Source organism: Scyliorhinus torazame, chromosome 18 (assembly GCF_047496885.1).
Source record: "Scyliorhinus torazame isolate Kashiwa2021f chromosome 18, sScyTor2.1, whole genome shotgun sequence".
In the NCBI taxonomy this organism is placed as follows: domain Eukaryota; kingdom Metazoa; phylum Chordata; class Chondrichthyes; order Carcharhiniformes; family Scyliorhinidae; genus Scyliorhinus; species Scyliorhinus torazame.
The window spans coordinates 44,505,576-44,525,053 of record NC_092724.1 but is presented as its reverse complement, the minus strand read 5'-3'; the positions used below and the strand labels follow the sequence as shown (position 1 = coordinate 44,525,053).

General features: G+C 46.0%; 1 protein-coding gene across 2 annotated transcripts in view; it reads left to right on the top strand.

The window, feature by feature from the left end:
- LOC140395179 (tight junction protein ZO-3-like) overlaps nt 1–19,478 on the top strand; it is a 137,407-nt gene that overhangs the window by 42,535 nt on the left and 75,394 nt on the right. For both annotated transcript variants that reach the window (XM_072482686.1, XM_072482688.1), the window contains exons 4-5: nt 153–255; nt 2,537–3,020. In XM_072482686.1, coding sequence (XP_072338787.1) covers nt 153–255; nt 2,537–3,020 — 587 coding nt within the window. The remainder of the gene's footprint in view (nt 1–152; nt 256–2,536; nt 3,021–19,478) is intronic.

The window sequence follows — 19,478 nt, the reverse complement described above, 5'->3', positions numbered from 1 at the left end:
AACGAGCTGAAGTACTCCATCTGAAGTCAATGCTGCCCAGAAAGAAACACAACAATTTGGTGGGAGGAAATTACACAAAGCTATACTGTGATAGGGAATGTTGCTTTGTCATTATGTTTCCCCCTTTCATTTGAATGGGTCTCTCTTTTCAGGATAAAGGACAGGATTGTTATGGTGAATGGCATTTCCATGGACAATGTGCCCTCTTCAGTTGCCATCCAGTGTCTAAAGAGTTCTGGAAAATCTGCTAAAATAGTGAGTGTCAAAGGGCTCAGTGTAGACCTGGGGCTCCCTTTCATCTGAAATGTGTTTTGTTATCAGCTTGTTCTGGGTCACAGCAGCATTGGACCAGCAGCCCAATGGTCATGGGTTCAAATCCCACCGGGGCAAATTATAAAATTGAATTCAATAAATCTACTCATTCTTGGATCTTCAACACAGAAATAAAACTCTACAAGCTGCCCGCCTGTCAGAGGAACCCAACTGGTTTAGCATGTTCCTTCAGAGAGAAAGAGAGAGAGAGACTTGCCCCCAATAAGCCAGCCTGGCCTACTTATAACCCCACTCTCACACAACAGGTTTGGGCCTTAGTATCCTCAGGGAAAACAGGCATTGGTAATTGATACTCGTTTGTCAGTTCTGGCCACATTGTAAGACCAAATGTTTTTGAATGTCAGCAGAGGGGATCTTATACTAAAACACTTGTCAGCCAATGAAGTGCCGTTCTAGTGATGATTACTATTGCAGGCACATAGACAAAACCCCACAAACAGATTCTGATCAAATTAAATTTAGTGATATCGATTGAGGGATAAAAATTTGCCAAGATACAAGGCACCACTGCTCCTCTTTGAATAGCGGCATAGGAGCCCATAGGTTGACCTGAGAGGCACTCAGTTTAATGCCTCATCGTAAAGACAGCAACTCTGACAATACAGCGCGCCTTTGGTGCAGCAATGAAGTGCCAGCTGAGATTATGTGCTTGAGCTTGGATTAGGGTTTGAACCCAGTGCTCCCACTGAGTCAATGCTGACACATCAACGCCGCTGCTTTTAAAAATGTTATAATAACGCAATGGCTGGAAAATCTCATACGTTTGATTACAGCATTCCGGGTTCAGGAGGGAACAATCAGTCAGAATGCTTTCTCATGACTACTATCCAGACACACTTACAGGGAAATATGTTTGGATGTGGACTTAGTTGAGACCTACCATGGTCAATTGACCTGTCAACACCAAAGTCTAGATTTTCTGATCAGAAAATCTGATCTGGACAGCACGGTGGCACAGTGGTTAGCACTGCTGCCTCACAGCTCCAGGGTCCCAGGTTCAATTCTGGCCTTGGGTGACTGTGTGTGTGGAGTTTGCACGTTCTCCCCGTGTGGGCTTCCTCCATGTACTCCAGTTTCCTCCCACGGTCCAAAGATGTGCAGTTTAGGTGGGATAGGGTGGGGAAGTGGGCTGAGGTAGGATGCTCTTTCAGTGCAGACTCGATGGGACGAATGTAGGGATTCCATGGGAATTATTTTAATGTTTGAGATAATTCATTTAATCTCAACAGTCAAGAGGAGGGGAGAACCTTGCGAAAGAAATCATAAGAGGAATACTGTCCAAAGTAGAGAAAAGGATGGGGTGCTGCTAACTCTTGCCAGGTTTCAACTAAATCTTTTAGCTTTTGTCCAAAAAAGAAGAAATCTAAACCTTTACGTGACTCTAAAGGAAGGTCAGACCTTTTAAACGGAAAAGTGAGATTTTCTGCACTATAATCCTCCAGATGTTTCTTTGTGTGTCAATAAAAATCAATAAGGAGAAGGCAGTGAGATTTTAGTCCGAGATTTTCTTTTCTTTAAGTTGTTAAAATATTTTCCTGGAACAGGGAACGCAGGCCCAGTAGAGCCATCTCTTTTCAGAGGTCAGCCTGACCAACTGTCCTTGTCACCACAGAGTAATTATATCAATCCTTTGGAATGCATGGTACCCCACTTAGACTGTGACCGAGAGATGGGGCTGCAATATTGAATCATAGAATCCCTACATTTCAGAAGGAGGCCATAGGCCCAACAAGACTGCACAGCTCTCCGAAAGAGTATTCGCACAAGGTCCACTCCCCAGTCCAACCCAACCTATCCCCATAACCTTACCTGCGCATCCCTGGACACTTGGGACAATTAGCATGGCCAATCCACCTAACCTGCACATCTTTGGAAGCACCAATTATCTGACCCATGCTTACTGCAAGCACTCATCCCCTCTGGAAATGTGAGATTATGGGACATAGCCTCCCATTTCTCTCCAAGAGCATATCTAATCATTCCTTCATCTGATTCTGACTGGTCCTTTCAGTAATCTTCCCAGAAGTTAATTATTCCACCCATTTTGGGTGAAATGTTTTGACCGAGCTGAATTCTGAATCAAAGTTCCTCATTTTAAACTAACTGGATTTTGCTGTTGTGTTGTTCAGGTTTTAATGTGCAGGTACTTGTTTACTGGGTAATCTCGTGCTAACTAATGGTTCTGTCCTTTCTTTCTTTGAAGACAGTGAAAAGGCCCTGTAAAGTACAGATTCCTGTGACAAACAGAGCATCGGCAACCAGCTACCATTCCAGTCGATCAGACTATGTACACGATGACGCCTCTGATGAGGACGAGGACTATGATCCAGCTGACAGGAGACTAAGAAGGATTCAGAACCAAAACCTATACCATGATGATTACCATCACAGTAGTGACTATGACCGGGACTCTGGCAGAAATGACAGCTACGACCGCAGTCCCAGTCCCTCGAGGAGCTACAATCGGAGCCCCAGTCCCTCGAGGCGCCACGATCGGAGTCCCAGTCCTTCGAGGAACTACAACCATCAACAAAAAAAACAGGATTATCATTCTCGGGAACACATTCGAGAACAGAGCCCAGCTGGAAATTATCATGATGACCTTGAGCAGCCAGACAGTCAATATGATTCCAATGCTACAAAGAAACCCATCAAGAGTTTCCTAATTAAGAATAATGCAAACGAAGGTGAGATATCTGTCAATGGAAAACCAGAAATCCAAGTTGGGAACCAAATCTAGAATCACAAACTCTGATTCGTCATTGGTGCGGCTCTCTCTCATTCACCATTAGTGCGGATCTCTCTGAATCACCATTAATGCGGCTCTCTCTAAATCATCATTAGTGCAGCTCTCTCATTCACCATTATTGTTGCGCTCTCTGAATCACCATTAGCGCTGCTCTCTCTGAATCACCATTAGTGCAGCTCTCACGCATTCACCATTAGTGCTGCTCCTTCTCATTCACCATTACTGTTCTCTCTCATTCACCATTAGGGCTGCTCCCTCTCATTCACCATTATTGCTGATCTCTCTAATTCACCTTTAGTGCTGCTCTCTCTCAATCACCATTAGTGTTGTTCTCTATAATTCACCTTTAGTGCTGCTCCCTCTCATTCATAGAAACATAGAAAATATAGGAGCAGGAGAATGCCATTTGGCCCTTCAAGCCCGCTCCTCTATTCATTATGATCATGGCTGATCACACAACTCAACAGCCTAATCCTGCTTTCCCTCATATCCTTTGATCCCCTTCGACCTAAGTGCTGTATCTAACTGCTTCTTGAAAACATTTAATGTTTTGGACTCAACTACGTTCTGTGGTAACGAATTCCACAGGCCGACCACTCTCTGGGTGAAAAAATTTCTCCTCATCTCTGTCCTAAATGGTCCACCCCGTATCCTCAGACTGTGACCCCTGGTTCTGGACACTCCCATCATCGGGTATATTCTTCCTGCATCAATCCTGTTCAGTCCTGTTAGAATTTTATAGGTGTCTATGAGATCCTTTCTCATCCTTCTGAACTCCAGCGAATACAATTCTAACTCATTCAATCTCTCCTTGTACGTCAGTACTGCCATCCCAGGAATCAGTCTGGTAAACCTTTGCTGCACACCCTCTATAGCTAGAACACCCTTCCTCAGAAAAGGAGACCAAAACTGCACACAATATTCCAGGTGTGGCCTCACCAAGGCCCTGTATAATTGCAGCAAGGTATCCCTGCTCCTGTACTCGAATCCTCTCACTATGAAGGCCAACATACCATTTGCCTTCCTTACCGCATGCTGTACCTGCGCGCTTACCTTGAGTGGCTGGTGTACAGCTCCAGGTCTCATTGCAAGTTCCCCTCTCCTAATTTATGGCCATTCAGATAATAGTCTGCCTTCCTTTTTTGCTAGCAAAGTGGATAACCTCACATTTATCCAAATTATACTGTATCTGCCATTCATTTGCCCACTCACTCAACTTGTCCAAATCACATTGAAGGATCGCTGCATCCTCCTCACAGCTCACCCTCCCACCCAACTTGGTGTCGTCTGCAAATTTGGAGATGTGGCATTTTGTTCCTTCATCTAAATAATTTATATATATTGTGAATAGCTGGGCTCTTAGCACCAATCCCTGCGGTACCCCTCCAATTTGAGAAAGACCCGTAATTCCTACTTTGTTTCCTGTCTGTCAACCAGTTTTCTATCTATCTAAATACACTACCCCCAATCCCATATGCTTTAATTTTACACACAAATCTTTTATGTGGGACTTTGTCAAAAGCCTTCTGAAAGTCCAAATACACCACATCCACTGGCTCCCCTTCATCAGTTCTACTAGTTACATCCTAGAAGAATTCCAGTAGATTTGTCAAGTATGATCTCCCCTTCATATATCCATGCTGACTCTGTCCGATCCTGCCACTGTTTCCTAAGTGCTTTGCTATAAAATCTTTGATAATGGATTCTAGAATTTTCCCCACTACTGACATCAGGCTTACTGGTCTATAATTCCCTGCTTTCTCTCTACCTCCCTTTTTAAATAGTGGAGTTACATTAGCCATCCTCCAATCTGCCGGAACTGTTTCGCAGTCTATAGAATCCTGGAAGATGACCACGAATGCACCCATTATTTCTAGAGCCACCTCCTTCAGTACCCTGGGATGTATATTATCTGGCCCTGGGGATTTATCAGCCTTCAATCCCATCAATTTCCCCAACACCAATTCGCTACTGATATTAATCACCTTCAGTTCCTCCCTCTCACTAAACCCTGCATTCCCCAACATTTCTGGTATCTTACTTGTGTCCTCATTTGTGAAGACAGAACCAAAGTATGTATTCAGATGCTCATTTCTTTGACCCCTATAATACATTCCCCTGTTTCTGACTGTAAGGGACCTACCTTTGTCCACAAATCTTTTTCTCTTCATGTACCTATAGAAACTTTTAGTCAGTTTTTATGTTCCCTGCAAGTTTACTTTCATACTCTATTTCCCCCCTCTTGGTCAATTTCTTTGTCCTTCTTTGCTGAATTCTTTTTTTAATTTAAAGTGCTCAATCAATTTTTTCCAATTAAGGGGCAATTTAGCACGGCCAATCCTTCTACCCTGCACATCTTAGGGTTGTGGGGGTGAAACCCACGCAAACATGGGGAGAATGTGCAAATTCCACATGGACAGTAATCCAGAGGATCGAACCTGGAACCTCGGTGCCGAGAGGCAGCAATGCTAACCACTGCGCCACCATGCTGCCCCTTCTTTGCTGAATTCTAAACAGCTCCCAATCCTCAGACCTGCTTTTATTCTTGGCTAATTTGTATGCTACTTCCTTGGATCGAATACTATCCCTAATTTTCCTGTTTTACCTTTGTGCCTGACAAGAATACCATTAGTGCTGCTCTCTCTCAATCATCGTTAGTGCTGCTCTCTCTAATTCACCATTAGTGCTGCTCTCTCTCAATCATCATTAGTGCTGCTCTCTCTAATTCACCTGCTGCTCCTCTCATTCACCATTATTGCTGCTCTCTCATTCACTATTAGTGCCGCTCTCTCTAATAACCATCAGTGCTGTTCTCTCTAATTCACCATTAGTGCTGTTCTCTCTAATTCACCTTTGTCCTGTTTTCTCTCATTCATCATTAGTGCCGCTCCCTCTCATTCACCATTAGTGCTGCTCTCTCTAATTCATCACTGGTGCTGCTCCCTCTCATTCATCGTTGGTGCTGCTCTCTCTGATTCATCATTAGTGCGGCTCTCTCTCATTTACCATCAGTGCTGCTGTCTCTCATTCATCTTTGGTGCTGCTCTCTCTCATTCACTATTAGTTCTGTCCTTTCTAATTCACCATTAGTGCTGTTCTCTCCAATTCATCATTAGTGCTGCTCTCTGCAATTCATCATTAATGCTGCTCTCTCTAAATCACCATTAGTTCTGTTCTCTCTAATTCACCATTTGTGCTGTTCTCTCTATTTCACCATTAGTGTTGCTCCCACTAACTCATCATTAGTGCTGCTCTCTCTATTTCACCATTAGTGCTGTTCTCTCCAATTCACAATTATTGCTGGTTGCTCTCATTCACCATTAGTGTTGTTCTCTCTAATTCACCATTAGTGTTGCTCTCTCAATCCCATTCGTGCTGCTCTCTTTCATTCAACATTAGTTCTGCTCTCTCTAATTCCGCATTACTACTGCTCACGTTTATTCATCATAAAATCATAGAATCCCTACAGTGCAGAAGGAGGCCATTCTGTTCATCGAGTGTGCACCGACCCTCTGAAAGAGCATCAAACCTAGGTCCTGGGAGCACTCCCCGCCCTATCCCTGTAAAGCCACCTAACCATTGGATACCAAGGGACAATATAGCATGGCCAATCCACCTAACCTGCTCATCTTTGGACTATGGGAGGAAACAGGGGCACCCGGAGGAAACCCACGCAGACACGGGGAGAACTTGCAGACTCCGCATAGACAGTCAGCTGCTCTCTCGCAATCAGCATTAGTTCTGCTCTCTCTGAATCACCATTGGTGCTGACCTCTCCGAATCACCATCAGTGCTGCTCTCTCTGAATCACCATTAGTGCTGCTCCTTCTCATTCACCATTACTGCTGCTCCCTCTGAATCACCATTTGTGCTGCTCTTTCTGAATCACCATTACTGCTGCTCCCTCTGAATTACCATTAGTGCTGCTCTCTCTGAATCACCATTTGTGCTGCCCTCTCTGAATCACCATTTGTGCTGCCCTCTCTGAATCACCATTAGTGCTGCTCTCTCTGAATCACCATTAGTGCTGCTTCTTCTCATTCACCATTACTGCTGCTCCCTCTGAATCACCATTTGTGCTGCTCTCTCTGAATCACCATTACTGCTGCTCCCTCTGAATCACCATTTGTGCTGCTCTCTCTGAATCACCATTTGTGCTGCTCTTTCTGAATCACCATTTGTGCTACTCTCTCAGAATCACCATTTATGCTGCTCTCTTTGAATCACCATTTGTGCTGCTCTCTCTGAATCACCATTTGTGCTGCTCTCTCTGAATCACCATTTGTGCTGCTCTTTCTGAATCACCATTTGTGCTGCTCTCTCTGAATCACCATTTGTGCTGCTCTCTTTGAATCACCATTGGTGCTGCTCTCTCTGAATCACCATTTGTGCTGCCCTCTCTGAATCACCATTAGTGCTGCTCTCCCTGAATCACCATTAGTGCTGCTCTCTCTGAATCGCCATTCCTGCTGCCCTCTCTGAATCACAGTTTGTGCTGCCCTCTCTGAATTACCATTTGTGCTGCTCTCTCTAAATCAGCATTAGTGCTGCTCCCTCTGAATCACCATTGGTGCTGCTCTCCCTGAATCACAATTAGTGCTGCTCTCTCTGAATCACCATTCCTGCTGCTGTCTCTGAATCACCATTCCTGCTGCTCTCTCGGATACACCATTCCTGCTGCTCTCTCGGATACACCATTCCTGCTGCTCTCTCGGATACACCATTCCTGCTGCTGTCTCTGAATCACAGTTATTGCTGCTCTCTCTGAATCACCATTCCTGCTGCTCTCTATGAATCACCATTCCTGCTGCTCCCTGGTTTGTTGCCTCCCTGGTGCCAGGGTCCAGGATGTCTCAGAATGGTTTGCGGGCATTCTGAAGGGGGAGGGCAAACAGGCAGAGGTCGTGGTACATATTGGTACTAACGACATAGGCAGGAAGGGTTTCAGTTATCTGAACCACTGGGGGCTCTTCCGGGGCAGATGTGACTTGTATAAGTAGGACGGGTTGCATCCAAACTGGAGAGGCATAAATATCCTGGGCGCGAGGTTTGCTAGTGTCACACGGGAGGGTTTAAACTAGTATGGCAGGGGGGTGGGTACCGGAGCAATAGGTCAAAAGGTGAAAAAATTGAGGGATAACTAGGAAATAGGGCCACTATGGCTCTGAAGAAGAGCAGACAGGGAGATGTTGCTGAAAACAGCGGGACTGGTGGCCTGAAGTGCATATGTTTTAATGCAAGAAGTATAACAGGTAAGGCAGATGAACTTAGAGCTTGGATTAGTACTAGGAACTATGATGTTGTTGCCATTACAGAGACCTGGTTGAGGGAAGAACAGGATTGGCAGCTAATCATTCCAGGATTTAGATGTTTCAGGCGGGATAGAGGGAGAGGTAAAAGGGGTGGAGGAGTTGCGCTACTGGTTAGGGAGAATATCACAGCTGTACTGCGTGAGGCTATATGGGCAGAGATCAGGAATAAGAAGGGTGCAGTCACAATGTTGGGGGTTTACTACAGGCCTCCCAACAGTCAGCGGGAGATAGAGGAGCAAAGAGGTAGACAGATTTTGGAAAGGAGTAAAAGCAACAGGGTTGTTGTGATGGGAGATTTTAACTTCCCCAATATTGACTGGGACTCACTTAGTGCTAGGGGCTTGGACGGGGCAGAGTTTGTAAGGAGCATCCAGGAGGACTTCTTAAAACTATATGTAGATAGTCCAACTTGGGAAGGGGCTGTACTGGACCTGGTATTGGGGAATGAGCCCGGCCACGTGGCAGAAGTTTCAGTAGGGGAGCATTTCGGGAACAGTGACCACAATTCAGTAAGTTTTAAAGTGTTGGTGGACAAGGATAAGAATGGTCCTAGGGTGAATATGCTAAATTGGGGGAAGGCTAATTCTAACAATATTAGGCGAGAACTGAAGAACCTAGATTGGGGGTGGATGTTTGATGGTAAATCAACATCTGACATGTGGGAGGCTTTCAAATGTCAGTTGAAAGGAATTCAGGACCGGCATGATCCTGTGAGGAAGAAGGATAAATACGGCACATTTCGCGATCCTTGGACAACAAGGGATAATGTAGGCCTCGTCAAAAAGAAAAAGGAGGCATTTGTCAGGGCTAGAAGGCTGGGAACAGACGAAGCCTGTGTGGAATATAAGGAAAGTAGGAAGGAACTTAAGCAAGGAGTCAGGAGGGCTAAAAGGGGTCATGAAATGTCACTGGCAATTAGGGTTAAGGAAAATCCCAAAGGCTTTTTACACGTACATAAAAAGCAAGAGGGTAGCCAGAGAAAGGGTTAGCCCACTGAAGGACAGGGGAAGGAATCTATGTGTGGAGCCAGAGGAAATGGGCGAGGTATTAAATGAATACTTTGCATCAGTATTCACCAAAGAGAAGGAATTGGTGGATGTTGAGTCTGGAGAAGGGTGTGTAGATAGCCTGGGTCCCATTGAGATCCAAAAAGACGAGGTGTTTGGCGTCTTGAAAAATATTAAGGTGGATAAGTCCCCAGGGCCTGATGGGATCTACCCCAGAATACTGAAGGAAGCAAGAGAGGAAATTGCTGAGGCCTTGACAGAAATCTTTGGATCCTCACTATCTTCAGGTGATGTCCCGAAGGACTGGAGAATAGCCAATGTTGCTCCTATGTTTAAGAAGGGTAGCAAGGATAATCCAGGGAACTACAGGCCGGTGAGCCTTACATGAGTGGTAGGGAAATTACTGGAGAGAATTCTTTGAGACAGGATCTACTCCCATTTGGAAGCAAGGAGTCATATTAGTGAGAGGCAGCACGGTTTTGTGAAAGGGAAGTCGTGTCTCACCAACTTGACAGAGTTTTTCGAGGAGGTCACAAAGATGATTGATGCAGGTAGGGCAGTGGACTTCGGTGAACTATATGGACTTCAGTAAGGCCTTTGACAAGGTCCCTCATGGCAGACTGATACAAAAGGTGAAGTCACACGGGATCAGAGGTGAACTGGCAAGATGGATACAGAACTGGCTAGGTCATAGAAGGCAGAGGGTAGCAATGGAAGGGTGCTTTTCTGATTGGAGGGCTGTGACCAGTGGTGTTCCACAGGAATCAGTGCTGGGACCTTTGCTGTTCGTAGTATATATAAATGATTTGGAGGAAAATGTAACTGGTCTGATTAGTAAGTTTGCGGACGACACAAAGGTTGGTGGAATTGCGGACAGCGATGAGGACTGTCAGAGGATACAGCAGGATTTAGATCATTTGGAGACTTGGGCGGAGAGATGGCAGATGGAGTTTAATACGCACAAATGTGAGGTGATGCATTTTGGAAGGTTTAATACAGGTAGGGAATATACAGTGAATGGTAGAACCCTCAAGAGTATTGACAGTCAGAGAGATCTTGGTGTACAGGTCCACAGGTCACTGAAAGGGGCAACAGAGGTGGAGAAGGTAGTCAAGAAGGCATACGGCATGCTTGCCTTCATTGGCTGGGGCATTGAGTATAAAAATTGGCAAGTCATGTTGCAGGTGTATAAAACCTTAGCTAGGCCACACTTGGAGTATAGTGTTCAATTCTGGTTGCCACACTACCAGAAGGATGTGGAGGCTTTAGAGAGGGTGCAGAAGAGATTTACCAGGATGTTGCCTCGTATGGATGGCATTATCTATGAGGCGAGGTTGAATAAACTTGGTTTGTTCTCAGTGGAATAGGTTGACGGGCAACCTGATAGAGGCCTACAAAATTATGAGCGGCATAGACAGAGTGGATAGTCAGAGACCTTTTCCCAGGGTAGAGGGGTCATTTACTCGGGGGCGTAGGTTTAAGGCGCGAGGGGCAAGGTTTAGAGGAGATGTATGAGGCAAGTTTTTTACACAGAGGGTAGTGGGTGCCTGGAACTCGCTGCTGGAGGAGGTGGTGGAAGCAGGGACGATAGTGACGTTTAAGGGGTATCTTGACAAATACATGACTAGGATGGGAATAGAGGGATACAGAGCCCAGAAGTGTAGAAGATTGTAGTTTAGACAGGCAGCATCGTCGGCGCAGGCTTGAAGGGCCGAAAGGCCTGTTTCTGTGCTGTACTTTTCTTTGTTCTTTGTTCTCTGAATCACAGTTTGAACATAGAACATAGAACATTACAGCGCAGTACAGGCCCTTTGGCCCTCGATGTTGCGCCGACCTGTGAAACCACTCTAAAGCCCATCTACGCTATTCCCTTATCGTCCATATGTCTATCCAATGACCATTTGAATGCCCTTAGTGTTGGCGAGTCCACTACTGTTGCAGGCAGGGCATTCCATGCCCTTGCTACTCTCGGAGTAAAGAACCTACCTCTGACATCTGTCCTATATCTATCTCCCCTCAATTTAAAGCTATGTCCCCTCGTGCTAGACATCACCATCCGAGGAAAAAGGCTCTCACTGTTCACCCTATCCAATCCTCTAATCATCTTGTATGCCTCTATTAAGTCACCTCTTAACCTTCTTCTCTCTAACAAAAACAGCCTCAAGTCCCTCAGCCTTTCCTCATAAGATCTTCCCTCCATACCAGGTAACATTCTGGTAAATCTCCTCTGCACCCTTTCCAATGCTTCCACATCCTTCCTATAATGTGGCGACCAGAATTGCACGCAATACTCCAAATGCGGCTGCACCAGAGTTTTGTACAGCTGCAACATGACCTCATGGCTCCGAAATTCAATCCCTCTGCCAATAAAAGCTAGCACACCGTACGCCTTCTTAACAACCCTCTCAACCTGGGTGGCAACTTTCAGGGATCTATGTACATGGACACCGAGATCTCTCTGCTCATCCACACTGCCAAGAATCTTACCATTAGCCCAGTACTCTGTCTTCCTGTTATTCCTTCCAAAATGAATCACCTCACACTTTTCTGCATTAAACTTAGTGCTGCTCTCTCTGAATCACCATTAATGCTGCTCTCTCTGAATCACCATTAGTGCTGCTCTCTCTGAATCACCATTAGTGCTGCTCTCTCTGAATCACAGTTAATGCTGCCTGTTTTGTTATGTTTCCTTTGTAACATAAGCGGCTTCCTTGTGTTGCATTTGTCAAGGAAGGTCGAGACGTGTAAATAACTTCAACTCATTTATTTACACTATGTACACTTTTATAACTTGAGTTTGACACTACTGCTAATCCTATTGTAGATACCTAAACTGACTATCCAGCTGCTGTCTTCCACGTGGTGGGTGTGATAATGAATCAACCCTGTGCCTCTCCTCACTGACTGTCTCCACTGGCCAAAAGGGGCTGATCATGTGTGTGGTGTCCTTTATGTATGGGTTGGTGTAATGCCCCCCTGTGGTCGTGTCACCTCCTTGTGTATCGGGAATGTCCATTGGTCGCCTCCCATCTAACTTATCTATTGGTTGAGTGTGTGTGTGTGTGATGTTTCTGGTGCTCCCTCTAGTGTCTGTCTAGCTTACATGTATTTACAGTGATGCACATCACCACACTGCCCTCTCTGAATCACCATTGGTGCAGCTATCTCTGAATCACTGTTCGCACTGCCCTGTCTGAATCACCATTGGTGCTGTTCTCTCTGCATGACCATTAGTGCTTCTCTCTCTGAGTCACAGTTAGTGTTGTTCTCTCTGAATGATCCTCAGGGCAAACATGTTTGGAAGAATGTTAACATTGAATATGAATGTGGGTTATATGTCTGTGGGTGTCGTTACTCTGTCACGGTTAACTTTGGAATGGTGCCATTAACCTCAACATATTCCATTGCTAATCTGATTGAGTGCCAACTACCTCCATGATCTATATCTCTAAAAGAGACTGGTTTAGCACAATGGGCTAAACAGCTGGCTTGTAATACAGCCCAAGGCAGCAGCGTGGGTTCAATTCCAGTACCAGCCTCCCCGAACAGGTGCCGGAATGTGGCGACTAGGGACTTTTCACAGTAACTTCATCGAAGCCTACTTGTGACAATAAGCGATTATTATTATTATTATTATTATTATTAATAGGTGAGCAATTTACAACTGAAAATGTCCCCTCATGTTCAGTAGCTTTGGCGAGACTTATGCACCAAAAGTTTTGTAAATGAGGGTATGGGAAAGGACTGAGGACTATGCAATTTGTATGAAAGCTGAAGCAAAAGGACTTGGAAATGTGTCAATGTAGAGGAAGGGGTTTTTGTGTTTCAAGTGCATGTAATTGATATTGGGGTCTGCGCAGTCATCTCACATGATCCATTGGGACATAGGAACAGGAGTTGCCAATTCTGAGTCTGTTCTGCCATTCAAAGAGATCATGTTTGCTTTGTGACCTATCTCTCATATCCCTGGCAAAATATAATCTATCAATTCTAGACTTAAAATTAATATATGATTGAACATCAAATGCCAATTGCTGAAGAGAATTCTGGGTGGGATTCTTCGGAAATCGGCGGGACGGGCAACTCCGGTGCAAAGGAGTGGCGTGAACCACTCCGGCGTCGGGCTGCCCCGAAGGTGGGGAATCCTTCGCACCTTCAGGGGCTAGGCCGGCGCCGGAGTGGTTTGCGCCGCACCGGCCGGGCTTGGCGCCACGCCAACCAGCGCCGAAAAGCCTCCACCAGCCGGCGCGAGTTGGCGCATGTGTGGGAGCGCCAGCGTGTGCTGGTGCCATCCCAGTGCATGCACAGGGGGGTTCATCTCCGCACCGGCCATCGCGGACCGGTACACCGGCCGGCGCGGAGGAATAGAGTGCCCCCACGGCACAGGGCCGCCCGCGGATCGGTGGGCTCCGATCGCGGACCAGGCCATCATGGGGGCACCCCCCGGAGGCCGCCCGCGGAGCCAGGTCCCGCCGGTAAGTACCTGTCATAACATACGCCGGCGGGACCAGCCAAAAACGGGCGGCCACTCGGCCCATCGCGGCCCGGAGAATCACCGGAGGGGGGGGGGGTGGGGGCCGTTGCCAGTGACCGCCGACTGGCGCGGGGCAATTCCTGCTCCCGCCAAATCCCCTGCAGGGCGGGATTCACGCCACCCCCCCGCCGATTCGCCAGCCCGGCGGGGGGTCGGAGAATCCCGCCCTCTAACTTTCTACCACAATTTCTGTGTTGTGTTGTTTCCTAATTTCACTCCTGAAAGATCTACCTCTAATTTTTAGACTATGTCCACTAGTCTGGACTTCCTGACCAGCAGAAATAGTTTCTCTCTGTCTATCTTATTACTTCCCCTTAATACTTTGAGAAATTCAATCATGAAATTTGGTGCAGTGAGGTAATTCGGTGCAGAGTGGGAGAAGGTGCTTTTTCCCTACTGTTTTGTTCTCTCTCTTTCTTCGGGCCTAATTTTGGGAGCCGTTCGGAGGAGGAGGAGCAGTCTCTGTGTGAGTATAAAAACCTAACAGTAACTTCCTGTTTTCCAGTTTTGTTTTGTTTTCCAAAAGTGACTTCAGAGGGAAGCTGTGATCTGATTGGTTGATAGCAAATCTGCCCCAAATTTAAAAAAAAACACAGCTAAACTCGTAAACTTAAATTAAACTAATTAATTAATTAGAGATGGCTGATCAGGTGATGTGCTTGAGCTGCTTGATGTGGGAGCTGGCAGATCCCATTGCGAGCTGCAGCGACCACATCTGCAGTAAGTGTTGGCTGCTCGAAGAGCTCCGGCTCAGAGTTGATGAGCTGGAGTCTGAGCTTCAAACACTGAGGCACATCCGGGAGGGAGAGACTTACCTGGACACTGTGTTTCAGGAGGCAGTCACACCTGTCAGAGTAAGTAGTTTAAATCCTGCCAGTGGCCAGGGACAGCAGGGTGTGACTGCAAGTCAGGCAGGTAAAGGGAATCAGCAGTCAGGAACTCAGGTACCTCAGCCCTTGACCCTGTCCAACAGGTATGAGGCACTTGCTCCCTGTGTGGATGGCGAACAGGGCTGCAGGAAGGATGAGTCAGCTGACCAAGGCACCATGGTTCAGCAGGCCATTCAAGGGGAGGGAGTAAATAGGCAAGTTGTAGTTGTAGGGGATTCTATTATCAGGGGGATAGATAGTATCCTTTGTGAGCAGGATAAAGAGTCCCGCATGGTATGTTGCCTGCCCGGTGCTAGGGTGCGGGACATCGCTGACCGGCTTGAAAGGATACTGGAGAGGGAGGGGGAGGATCCAGTTGTTGTGGTCCATGTCGGTACCAACAACATAGGCAAGTCTAGGAAAGAGGACCTGTTTAGAGATTATAAAGAGCTAGGATTCAAATTAAAAAACAGGTCCTCAAGGGTCATAATCTCCAGATTACTGCCCGAGCCACGTGCAAATTGGCATAGGGAGGCAAGAATAAGGGAAGTTAACACGTGGCTGAAAGAGTGGTGTGGGAATGAGGGGTTCCTTTTCATGGGACACTGGCATCAGGTTTGGGACAGGGAGGACCTATACCGTTGGGATGGTCTCCACCTGAACTGAGCTGGGACCAGTGTTCTGGCGAAAAGAGTAAATAGGGTGGTCAATAGGACTTTAAACTAGAGATTGGGAGGGGAAGGGGAAGTCAGGGAACCAAGAGGTGAAGTAATCAGTGGGAAGCGTAGCTGCTTAGGAATACAAAAAAGCACGAAAAGACAGAACTCAGGAGAGGTTACGATAGTCCCCATCCCACAAAATATGACACAGTGTATGGAAAGGCTCAGTAAACCAAGGTCCACCACACTAAGAAAACAAAAAGGGACGGTCAATAGAGAATTAAAGATGCTATAGTTAAATGCACGCAGTGTACGGAACAAGGTAGATGAGCTTGTGGCCCAGATTGTGACTGGCAGGTATGATGTGGTAGGCATCACAGAGACGTGGTTGCAGGGGATTCAGGACTGGCATTTAAACATCCAGGGATTCACAACCTATCGAAAAGTCAGAGAGGTGGGCAGAGGGGGCGGGGTTGCCTTGTTAATTAGGAATGAAATTAAATGAATAGCACTAAACGACATAGGGTCAGATGATGTGGAGTCTGTGTGGGTAGAGTTGAGGAACCACAAAGACAAAAAAAACATAATGGGAGTTATGTACAGGCCTCCTAACAGTGGTCAGGACCAGGGGCACAAAATGCACCACGAAATAGAAAGTGCATGTCAGAAAGGCAAGGTCACAGTGATCATGGGGGACTTCAATATGCAGGTGGACTGGGTAAATAATGCTGCCAGTGGACCCAAGGAAAGGGAATTCATTGAATGTTTACAGGAGGGCTTTTTGGAACAGCTTGTGATGGAGCCCACGAGGGAACAGGCCATTCTGGACTTAGTGTTATGTAATAGAATTTGTCATAGAATTTACAGTGCAGAAGGAGGCCATTCGGCTCATCGAGTCTGCACAGGCTCTTGGAAAGAGCACCCTACCCAAGGTCAACACCTCCACCATATCCCCATAACCCAGTAACCCCACCCGACACTAAGGGCAATTTTGGACACTAAGGGCAATTTCTCATGGCCAATCCACCTAACCTGCACATCTTTGGACTGTGGGAGGAAACCGGAGCACCCGGAGGAAACCCACGCACACACGGGGAGGATGTGCAGACTCCGCACAGACAGTGACCCAAGCCGGGATCGAACCCGGGACCCTGGAGCTGTGAAGCAATTGTGCTATCCACAATGCTACCGTGCTGCCCCAGACTTGAGCCAGACTTGATTAAAGATCCTAAAGTAAGGGAACACTTAGGAGGCAGTGATCATAATATGGTAGAATTCAATCTGCAATTTGAAAGAAAGAAGGTTAGAATCAGATGTAACAGTGTTACATTTAAATAAAGGTAACTACAAGGGCATGAGGGAGGAACTGACGAAAATCGACAGGGAGCAGAGCCTAGTGGGAAAGACAGTAGAACAGCAATGGCAGGAGTTTCTGGGAGTAATTGAGGACACAGTACAGAGGTTCATCCCAAAGAAAAGAAAGGTTATCAGAGGGGGGATTAGGCAGCCATGGCTGACAAAGGAAGTTAGGGAATGCATCAAAGCAAAAGAGAAAGCCTATAATGTGGCAAAGAGTAGTGGGAAGTCAGAAGATTGGGAAGGCTACAAAAACAAACAGAGGATAACAAAGAGAGAAATAAGGAAAGAGAGGATCAAATATGAAGGTAGGCTAGCCAGTAACATTAGGAATGATTGTAAAAGTTTCTTTAAATACATTAAAAACAAATGGGAGGCAAAAGTAGACATTGGGCCGCTCCAAAATGACGCTGGGAATCTAGCGATGGGAGACAAGGAAATAGCTGATGAACTAAATAAGTACTTTGCGTCAGTCTTCACAGTAGATGACATGAGTAATATCCCAACAATTCAGGAGAGTCAGGGGGCAGAGTTGAATATGGTAGCCATCACAAAGGAGAAAGTGCTAGAGAAACTAAGAGGTCTAAAAATTGATAAATCTCTGGGCCCAGATAGGCTACATCCTAGAGTTCTAAAGGAGATAGCTGAAGAAATAGTGGAGGCGTTAGTTATGATCTTTCAAAAGTCACTGGAGTCAATGGAAAGTCCCAGAGGATTGGAAAATCACTGTTGTAACCCCCCTGTTCAAGAAGGGAACAAGGAAAAAGATGGAAAATTATAGGCCAATTAGCCTAACCTCGGTTGTTGTTAAGATTCTAGAATCCATTGTTAAGGATGAGATTTCTAAATTCTTGGAAGTGCAGGGTCGGATTAGGACAAGTCAGCATGGATTTAGTAAGGGGAGGTCATGCCTGACAAACCTGTTAGAGTTCTTTGAAGAGATAACAAATAGGTTAGACCAAGGAGAGCCAATTGATGTTATCTATGTTGTCATTTATCTCAAAAGGCTTGGAATATAAAAGCAGGGATGTACTTCTGAAGCTTTATAAAGCACTAGTTAGGCCCCATTTAGAATACTGTGAGCAATTTTGGGCCCCACACCTCAGGAAGGACATACTGGCACTGGAGCAGGTCCAGCGGAGAGTCACACGGATGATCCCAGGAATGGTAGGCCTAACATACGATGAACGTCTGAGGATCCTGGGATTATATTCATTTGAGTTTAGGAGGTTGAGGGGAGATCTAATAAAAACTTACAAGATAATGAATGGCTTAGATAGGGTGGACGTAGGGAAGTTGTTTCCATTAGCAGGGGAGACTAGGACCCTGGGGCTCAGCCTCAGAATAAAAGGGAGTCACTTTAGAACAGAGATGAGGAGAAATTTCATCAGCCAGAGAGTGGTGGGTCTGTGGAATTCATTGCCTCAGAGGGCGGTGGAGGCCGGGACGTTGAGTGTCTTTAAGACAGAAGTTGATAAATTCTTGATTTCTCGAGGAATTAAGGGCTATGGAGAGAGAGCGGGTAAATGGAGTTGAAATCAGCCATGATTGAATGGTGGAGTGGACTCGATGGGCCGAATGGCCTTACTTCCGCTCCTATGTCTTATGGTCTTATGATCTTATGTCACCCCTTAATCATCTAAATTTCAAGGAATTCTCTATTGTGCAATGTTTCGTTGTAATTAATCTTTTGAGTCCAGGTATCATTCCAATGAGTATACTGCACTTCTTTCAATGTCAATACCTAAAGTGTAGTCATAGAATCATAGAATTTACAGTGCTGAAGGAGGCCATTCAGCCCAAGTCTGCACCGGCCCTTGGAAAGAGCACCCTACCCAAGCCCACACCTCCACCCTATCCCTGTAACCCAGTAACCCCACTTAACATTTTTGGACACTAAGGGCAATTTAGCATGGCCAATCCACCTAACCCGCACATCTTTGGACTCTGGGAGGAAACCGGAGCACCCGGAGGAAACCCACCCAGACACGGGGAGAACGTGCAGACTCCGCACAGACAGTGACCCAAGCCGGGAATCAAACCTGGGACCCTGGAGTTGTGAAGCAACTGTGCTAACCACTATGCTACCGTGCTGTCCCCAGAACTGCTTATAGTACTCCAGTTGTGGCGGAACCAGCGAATTATTGCTGCTACCCCCTGCATTCTAATCCTCTCGTTATAAAAAACAGCATTCCATTTTATGATTTGTTTCCATATCTATCCATGACGTTTATATGATCTATGTAGCCGGACCCCCAGGTCTTTCTAGATCTCTGCAGTTTTCACCATTTAGGTTGAAAGTGGATGGCCTCACTTTTGCCTACATTGAAATCCATTTCCCACACTTTTGGCCATTTGCTTATCTATCAATGGACTGGATTTGGCTGTCAGTGGCAAAGCAATGATACAGGCTGCTGCCCTTGAAGTAAACTGCCGACAAAGATTCAGCTATCCCTGCAAATGTGCTTGCCTGGTTCACAGCAGCAGCTTAAACCAACAAGTAGAGTTAGCAGCTAATCACAGTCAAGAGTCCTCACAGAAAATAAACTGGGAAATTAAAAGCACTGAATCCTTCCACCTTTAATTTAAATATTATGGATTGTGAAATGAGCTTAAAAAAAGCCTTTAAAATATTTTCAAAATATATGGAATTTTTGTG